The sequence below is a fragment of the Amblyomma mixtum genome, chromosome 1 (genome assembly GCF_055824585.1).
Source record: "Amblyomma mixtum isolate Tamu chromosome 1, ASM5582458v1, whole genome shotgun sequence".
Classification (NCBI taxonomy): domain Eukaryota; kingdom Metazoa; phylum Arthropoda; class Arachnida; order Ixodida; family Ixodidae; genus Amblyomma; species Amblyomma mixtum.
The window spans coordinates 195,042,600-195,052,193 of NC_143012.1; the positions used below are offsets into that span (position 1 = coordinate 195,042,600).

Sequence of the window (9,594 nt, forward strand, 5' to 3'; positions counted from 1 at the left end):
GAGGTATGTAGGGAGGGGAAAAAAGGAGAGGTCAATATAGAGGGGAAACGAGTGCTTATCTGCAGGGATGGCAATCTCCTATTCGAAGGAGGGTAGGTCGTTGCGGGGCTGATTCAGTGGCGAGGACGTTGGAGGACCAGAGCCTGATGTTGGCTTATCATGGGGCCTCGGGGTAACGAGGGTTGACGTGGTAGGTTCTGATCGTAGTCCCGATCGCTAGCCGATCACGTCCTTGCCTGATGCACGCTCCCGTCTGCACGCATCGACTAGCCCAAATGCTCTGTCCGGCCCTGCGCTTACACTGCCGCCGTATCTTTTACCCTCACGTCCACCGTCCACAAAATTACTTTCACACCGCCTTATAAGCCGCATTCGGTCATTCCCCGCGTGACCGCGTCCTTGGCATTTAGGAGACGCAAGCGCTGAAGGACGCGGTGAGGCCGTCCACCCATTCCGACGACCGGCGCCAGAAAAACAGAGGGGATACCGCGGGCGTCCCGAATTTAGTGACAGGAGCATATATTTTTAAGGCTGCAGTTCTCATGTTTCTCCTAATGACAAGGCTCCTAATGACAAGCTGACAACAGTGTCAGCTGTAATCGGTTCAAGAAGAATTAAGTTAAAAAAAAATTGTCGTGAATTAAGAAACAAATGCGCTGAAACTCATTGCCTCGCATGTTTGCAACGACCACGAATGCTGATTTAGTGATTTAGATACACGACAGCCAAAAATGACAGAGCCCTTTCATACGCGTAAGCTGAATTAAAGCAAAAATCACACGATGAAACTTAGCGCGCGTTCCTTATGTGTCACATATATGCAGCCGTGAGCACGGAGTCTTTCGTTGATCAAGCCATCACGGCCATGCTTGCTACTCTTAAAACTGCGACAAAAAGGGGCAAAATAAGAAGCCCGTTGAGCAAGCCATCATATGCTTACTTTCGAGCCCGGACGGGCATCGCGCGGCCCCAGTTCTCACAAGAAAGCTGCCTTATAAATTCAAAAGCACCGGCTATGTATACGCGTCTTGAAAGCGGACTCACGCATGAGCTGTCAGACCAGAGTTGGGAGGTGTTCAGTGGGGACTGCGGTCATGTTTCTGCTCGTATTTCGCCAACTGCAAGCTAGCGGTTACGCGCTTCAAGATTTGAGATCGAAAACAGCGATGCGAAGGCAGGAGACAAGCAACTGTCTTTGTAGCGCGTATCGCTTTCTTCTGGCAATATCGTTAGCTTTTTATCGCGTCTACAGGGCGTTAGTGTGCTGCATCACGTTCAAAAATGTAACAGGGCCATTTTGAGAATAAACAAGTAGCTGCGCATTTCTACACAAATCGTCTGCTTCAGAGAAGTATCTGTATGTCGCTACGTCATCATTTCCTTCCCATTTCCCATTTCCTCCATGATTAAAGTTCGTCATATTCTCGTTAGACTAGATTGGAAGGAAAGCTAAACCGACTGTCGCTGAAATTTTCGAGTAATCGGGTGAAAATACCTCGCGTGATGCAAAGCCGGCTGGGGCGGGCAGGCGGCTGCGCCGCTGCTCGGTGCCCTCCAGTGCCCAGCGGCGCCTCTAGCGGCCAGCGCCGACCCTATATGAAACTGAGGCGGGAGTTTCGTGACCAGAAAAAAGCATTGAAGGACTATGACTATACTAATCCTTGTCGCAGCAAAGGAGATGTTACTGCTCTTTTTCATAGTTGCAACATAAAAAATTGCGCTGCAGTTTTAACATGCACAGCTTGACTGGGATCGCACACAGAAAAGCATAACCTGATTTGGCAATGTACATATACCAGTCTCCAGTGCTGCAGTTCAGTACACTGCTCTGAAGCAGTTGCCAACCACTAAATGCTGCTTACACAACACTTGTAGCCTGTCAAGGTGCTCTCGCATAGTGCAATGACACTGAATGCAACATCTATGTGCCCAAGAATCTCTCGGCCGTATGAAAGGCAACCGACACACTTGCGCCATGCCTGCTGACAGTCTCATTTCACTGTGACACACAAGGGCATACGAGTGAAACTTTCAACTTCCCAAATGAGGTCTCTGACCCCCGGCTAAGAACAGGGATGTCCGCTTTGGTTTCCTTACTCTTTTTTTCACAGGGACATATGTCCCTTATAGTACATAATACGTGTAGAGAGAAAAACAACCTGTGCTGGCTATGTACAGGAAGCACATCTGAAATGCTTTGGTTCAGTACACTATGTGCTCATGCAGTTGTTACCACTGAATGCTGTTTGTACAATACCGGTAAGCCTGACTCGCTTTGGGACGTTAAACCTGATAAACCAACCCGAATGCTACATTTATGTACAATGGGGGCTGGAATTTCTTGACTGTGTGAAATGTGATCAACACACACATGGAGAAATGGTCATATCAGGACAGTTATGCGAGGGAAGACCGCTGATGGTCCCTCAAGGTAACAGATGGGATTTCCAGAGAAGTTTGACTTAGCACCGCTGCGGTGGCCTAGTCGTTTGAGCATCCGCCTCGCATGCGAGAGGTGCAGGGTTTGATCCCCCGAGCCGCCAGCTATCCACTAGTGATGCAGTGGGTACAAGCTTTCCCCTGCCTGGTGCTCGGCTTCTTTGGGATGAAATGCTTGGGAAATGGGTCTTTGACCCCACCTTGTGCAATGAAAACTACCTTGTGCCGTAGAAATCCATCACCACCACCACTTAGCAGTTGGTGACAGAGTGAGGCGGGTGGATGAGATTATGAGGTTTGTGGAGCCCCTTACAGCTTAGATGATAAACCACAACTGTTGTGCGATGTCAGTGGATATTAGAGAACCCCCAGTGGCCTAAATTCCAAGCACTGTACTACGGTGTCCCTTACAGCCCATGTGTCAATACATTAAACCTTTCATACCACCCGCTCGTATAGCACCTGCTACTTCAGCTGTCCTGTTCCTGCACTAGTGGATATTGGAAATTGCTGAGGTAAGCACATGTCTGTAGTACTGGATTTATAATGTCAGTCATTGTGATGGGGTATCCACCATCCAAAATATGAAATTCTTTGATGCGTCTGATGACACGCTCGATGTGTACGCGAGCGCTGGCAATGCTTCTGGTCTTCGAAACATCACCAGTGTTCATCTGACCTAATGAGGGCCTATTAAATGGCGGCATATGTGCCGTTACCCCGGGAGGCAGAAGGTCAAAAATTTTGAATCCTTTGTCCATCATAATGGCATCACCGGGTTTGAAAATATCTAGCAGTTTGCTTTTTAGAACTAAATCCCTGTCAGAAATTGACCCCCCCCAAGCATCTGAGACAAAGCAGACATAGCCGTCTGGTGTGGCACCTACAAGCACTTTAACTGTGTTGCCATGCTTATAGGGCGAGAAAGTTTGGCGCTGTGCATCCACTGATGACGGTGTCTGCAACCTGATCTCGGTGCCATCAATAACCATGCGCGTGTCCCGAAAGTTTAAAAATTGTTTCGGAAGATTTTGCTGCACTTCAGCTAGCGATGGCACACGGGTAATGGCACGCAAAGCTTTGTGCATAAACAGCACCCACTTAGAAAAGGTCTTGCTCACGTAAGACTGGGTCATGCCAAAATTACGTGCAAGTTCCTTAACGGGCATCCCTGTTCGAAGCCTTACCAGCACCATGAAAAAATCATCAATGCTACCAAGTGCGCGTGATGGCCCTTTGGATGACTGAGGCATGGCACTGTTCAGAGCAGTGTACAGACCTTTGAACACTTCATATGAAGGCAGCCCTGTATAATATTTACATTCACTAGGCTGCTGAAGTCTACTAGTGGTCAGCAGCCTTTCTTTCACACACTTGTATTGTTGCTCCCAAAATGCAGCCATGCCTTGCGACTTGGCAAGGGCTGCTTTTGTGGCTGCCAGTTCTTTGCGTACATCTGCAGCCTCGATAGCTGCGGGAAGGTGAACCAATGTCACCGAAGCCTCTGGGGAAAAAAGAAAGAAAACAGGCACCGTCTAGCAATGAGAACACACCACAGCTTACAAACCCTTCGTGGAGAGAGATCACATGTCATAAATATCAAAAGTCGTGCAGAGTAAGTGCACAATTGAAGGCTGTACTCTGCTCACATGATGAAGTAAAGTTTTCCTGTGACAAAAAACAAGGCATATTATGAAAGCTGACTGAGGCACAGGCTAGCACTGCTTAATTTTGCCACCTGTGCACATAAATTGTCTAATAATAAAAGCTATTTGTGATAGTTTTAACAAAAACAATGAATCAACCTTACTAGTAACAATGAATGCATTGACATGCATAGGTCGGCAAACTCACTCGGGCTCACATTCAAATCGTGATCCGAGTCCTGTTCAGTCCGGTAGAACACGAGTTTCCTGTGCACTCATAATACTGACTGCACTTTTGGTTGAGATGATGTAGAGCAACTTCACTGTTTGATGGTATTTATTTTTTGTGACAGCTGCACCCTAGAACATTACTAAAAGATGAGTGATTAGTCTCCATGCTTGGTCTCGTCAGATATTAGCTGTGGCTTGCTATATAGTGGTTCCTCTAGTTCTCCCTTGCTTGTTTTTTTAATTGGTTGGCGAACACATGCAGCAGCCTTAGATCTTTACATCCCGCGAGCGACTGCAGGCCTCTGAGGAGGGCGTGCCTACTGGCTAGCTGCAGTTGAGAGCTCATCGCATAACTGCGTTTTTAACCCCTTTTTTTTGCCATTTTAGGCGCATAACTCAGGCCGTTCGGCGTAAAAACGCCCGAGCTCTCCGATGTGTGGGCTTATAGGAGTATGAGTGAAGGTGAGCCTGGGTGAGCCATTAGTTTAAATGTGCAACTGAGCCCGAATGAGTGAGCACAGATGGAGTCATGAGTCGAAATGAGTTGAGTCCAAGCAGGTCATGAGTTGCAATGAGTGAGCCCAGGTAAGGCATTGCTGCAGTTATGAACAACTTCTCCGCTAAAGACATACGCCGTCCTTATAGTCTACAAAGAGTACACTATCGGATATTAATTACATTACCGGCCCAACTGTTTCTTGCTAGCAGCTGCCGTTGCACAAGCCTTCTTCCAGAATACCTCCATCAGTACAATACAATCTGCACAACCACATCTTGTAACACAGAGCTGAACTAGAGGTCGATCCATCAAATGAAAACATGGTTTTTCATACTTTGCAACAGGATTTTTTTCCAGTAATGAGCCAAAATGGCAGTATGCTGCACAGAACCCGAAAAAAGGCAAGGAAGTTCCATAATGCCACATTTAGGCATTTGTCATGATTTTTAGTCAAATGCCGAAATTTACAGTCCATAGTTATGAGGTGGCCCTAGTCTGCTTTTGTGATCTCATCCAGTGTTAAGTTGGTACCGCTGATGACCAAAAAGTTGAAGTCTTGCACCAGGTCTAACTGTTTCATGGTGTAATATTGAGTTGCAAGTTTACCACTAGAAAAGACAAACAACTCACCTATTTCTGCAGCGGAGCGCATGCCATGTGTGCCTGGAGAGAAAAAAGGAAGAATCATTAGGTGTTGAAAATGATGATCACATGGCACCACTTCATTCGCAGTGTGTCTTACAAGGGTCTGCAGCCCCGGCAGCATGATCTCCTGAAGCAGGTGCTGCCCCGACATTTGCAACGTCCAAGGTTTCTGAAAAGTCCACAGTGCAGACAATGTTAGCTCTAGAATAGAATGCGAACCAGCTGTTTCCACAAAAAGAATAAGTGCACACTAATGTTCGAAACACAGAAGTGTGCACATTAGTTCAAAATATGTGGTTTTGACTATTAGGGGTATTTTGCAGCACTAGTGAATAATGTAAACTACAGAATGTTTCTTAGGCTTTTCAGGTATGAAGTGGTCATGATTACATCACAGTAAAGTGACATTTGTACTAAATTTTTTACCTGGAAGTGGCAAATCAATACCACACTCGTCATCAGAACCTTGGCCGTTCACAAGTGGTGTGCTGTTGGAACCTGTAAAGCAGTGCTCATAATTAATTTGTACAAAACAAATGCAAAACTAGTTTCTTATGTGCCTATAGTATCTAAAGGTTTGGAGACTTATTATAATAAGTTCATATGTAGTAAAATGGCTTGATGTGACAGTGATTTTCAATTTCTGATGAGGTGCATATTATTCAGCAAAAGCTCATTACCTGCTGCGTCGTGCGCGATCATACCCGCCGCTGGTTCGTCTCGTCGAGGAGCGCCTGGCAAATAAGATAGCAGTCAGATTGACGGGAATTTATCCAACTGCAATAAACAGGCTACCGTGCACAGCACCGGCATGCATGTAATAAACGGTTGAGGACAGACGGTGTAAATACCTCGCCTTTCCGCGGCACGCTGGTGCCTGCGCAGGATGCCTTCACGAGCAGGCCGATGCGTGAAGATGGATGGCACGTAGTCTGGGTGGGAAAGTGATCGCACTGGCTTCCCTGAAAATAAGCAGCATTTATGGCTACATGTCCAGAACACGCGAAAAGCAAAAACTAGAATAATGTCAAAAAAGCCTAATACAGCATCGGCGTGGATCGTCAAACGCCGTTTTCTCGGCGCGAAGTGCAACGCTTGAGCGCCGTCATGTACAGGGTGGTCCAAAATATGTGCGATCACGGCTCAGCGTGCCCGCGCTCCGCGGCGCGTCAGTGCTTCTGGTGTGGTCGCAGACGGCGACGCGCAGCAGACGATGACACGAAGCACCGCCTCCGGGCCCTGTGTGCGCCTGCGCCGCGTAGCTTCGATGCTCACCTCGGAGCGCGGCCACGCTGAGCCGTGTTCGCACATATTTTGGACCACCCTGTATGTGCCGAGAAAATATCGTAGCCTAGCCTAACTCAGACGCAGTCTGTGATATTTTAACTGGCTGCGCGGAAATACGAGAAGCGTTAGAAAGCAGCAACCCATTCTGAAGAAGTTTTTACGCACCTGTATAGAAATGATCGCTGCAGATGCGGTCATGTTCTGACGGCTCCCATGGTGAGCCATCGGGGGAAACCCGACGCACAGCGACGACCCATCTTTTCCTGCGCTGCGAGTAGTAGCGCTCCGAAGGAAAGCGAAAAAACCTCACACCTTCCTTCCCGCGACGGTTAGTGCAGCCTACAGCCGCACAAGTGTTGGGCATTGTTCGGCCGGAGACTGAGGAACGCAGTGCTCACACGGATCAACGCAGTGCTATCCGTCCGCGCGTACGCTCTGCCCTCCAAAATGGTGGACGCGGCCTAGGGACTGCTGGGAGCGAGGCTAGTAATCTCGACTGGAAAAAGGCCCATTGAAGCGGCATTTACGCGCGTGGTGCACACCCTAGAGATGAGCCTTGCACTGTACGACGCCCTCCTCCAAACAATAGAGCAGGCCCTTCCCTCGCTACACCTCAATCCGCCGCATCAATCCCGCCCACCTACCCCACAGAACTCCCCAACCAACCCACTTACCCTCACCCCACCAAAGCTCCAGTATGGCGGGGCTACCTCCTAATTCCTTATCAATTCTTCAGTGGAACTGCCGCCGCTTCCGGGGCAAGCGCGCACCCCTCCAACTCCTCCTCCCCACACTTCCCACGCCCCACATCCTTCTCTTTCAGGACACACATAGCCCTGCCACACTTCCTAGCTACACATCTGTTCACTCGGACGCCACGAATACACCCAGGGCGTCCAAACTCATACATCGCTCCATTACACACCAAACCCATTACATCAACTCCGAGACGCCCTGCGTAATTGCAGAAATCATACAAGATACACACTCAGTACCATCGATTTTTGTCGCCAATATATACCACCCACCATCTCACCCGATGGCTTCATTGAAAACGCTACTGCGAGATCTCCACCGTCTTGCAGGCAAGCATCCATTGATTCTCGGAGGAGACTTCAACAGTCAGCATACTGACTGGGGCTACCGCACCACCACTGGACGAGGCCGGCGTCTCTGGTCATTGGTACAAGAGCTCCGCCTCCCAATACACAACAACTTTAACACCCCCACGAGGATGGGAAACAGTGTCAGCGCGGACACCAGCCCGGATTTGACACTGAGCCGCAACCTTGTTGGTATTACGTGGACCACAACGCGTCATACATTAGGAAGCGATCATTCATCCTCTCCGTTACAGTACCGTACAAGCAAAGACAGGCCCGTGACCTAACACACAAAATCACCAGCTGGGATGCTGTACGCTCCGCACGGGCGGCCCTCCCTGACGCTCCCATTATAGACATCGACCAGCGGGTGGCATCACTCATGAACGATGTCTCCACACACACGCGAACCCTTGTCACAACATCAGATACGCCCACCCTCGACACTCGCCTGGCCCACCTTTGGGAGGCCCACCATAGCATCCTAGAGCGCTGGAAGGGGCAAAACCTCAATCGGACCCTTAAAAAGCGGCTAGCCGCGCTGCAAACACAAATTACTGAGCACGCTGAGGAGCTCTGCCGATCAAACTGGGGTCAGATTTGCGACAGTTTGGCTGGAAATCTGTCCTCCAAACGTAGCTGGCAACTCCTCCGTCACCTAACTGACCTCACGCAATCCAAAACAGCCACACAACACCACGTCACACGCCTTATACACAAGACTGGCCTTTCTCCTCACGCACTCATTAATATACTTAGAAACACATATACAACTCCCGGTACCTCAAACCCCCTGCCCCCCTATACAGGCGCCCCGAATGCCAACCTCGACGCAGAAATCACGGAGACAGAAGTCAGAGCGGCCCTCCTGACTCTCCGTTCTAACTCCACCCCAGGAGTTGACCGGATCTCTAATGCCATGCTCCGCAATTTGGACGATCAATCGATCGCCCAGCTCACAGAGTACTTCAACAAATGCTGGCAGGAGGGCACCCTTCCCCAATCCTGGCGTCACGCCAAAATCATATTCATACCAAAGCCCCACAAACCACTTACACCCTCAAATATCCGTCCCATTTCACTAACCTCATGCCTAGGCAAGCTTTTCGAACACGTCGCACTCGCTCGACTCACCCAACACATGGCGGAGCAAGACCTCTACCCGCACAGCATGGTGGGCTTCCGTCCCCATCTGTCAGCACAGGACGCCATGCTCCAACTCACGCAGGACATTTTCGACCACCTCATTCCGGGTCACACAAAAGCTGTCTTAGCCTTGGATCTCTCCAAGGCCTTTGATCGCCTGGACCATCAAGCGATCATGGCGGCTCTCTCCCCCTTGAACATAGGTGAACGTATGTACACCTATATTCAAACATTCCTTACTAACCGCACGGCCAAAGTTCACTTCGGTCCCCACATCTCCCCCCCATACACCCTTAGTGGGGTCGGAACCCCCCAGGGGTCCGTCCTCTCCCCTTTCCTCTTCAATGTCACTCTCATTCCCCTTGCCCACAAGCTACAAACCATCCCTCACCTTCGGCATACACTCTATGCCGATGATATCACGCTATGGACCACCCATGGCAGTGATGGAGACATAGAGAACACCCTACAGTCCGCGGCTATCCTCACCTAAACGCATGCGCGGAGTATCGGACTCTCCTGCTCACCGGAGAAGTCGGAGCTCCTCATAATCCGCCCCACAACACGAAACTGCCCCACAGCCCCCATCACCGTGACA

General features: G+C 49.4%; 1 protein-coding gene across 1 annotated transcript; it reads right to left on the bottom strand.

The window, feature by feature from the left end:
* Nucleotides 1-1,666: 1,666 nt before the first annotated feature.
* LOC149370471 (uncharacterized) lies at nucleotides 1,667-7,229 on the bottom strand. The gene is made up of 7 exons (XM_089561532.1): nucleotides 6,913-7,229; nucleotides 6,312-6,422; nucleotides 6,141-6,194; nucleotides 5,887-5,958; nucleotides 5,558-5,629; nucleotides 5,446-5,478; nucleotides 1,667-3,943 (listed from the first exon to the last, which is right to left on the bottom strand). Exons 1-7 carry the CDS (start codon nucleotides 7,109-7,111, stop codon nucleotides 2,910-2,912), a joined length of 1,575 nt encoding a protein of 524 aa, XP_089417658.1. The 5' UTR covers nucleotides 7,112-7,229; the 3' UTR covers nucleotides 1,667-2,909.
* Between the last annotated feature and the right edge of the window lie 2,365 nt (nucleotides 7,230-9,594).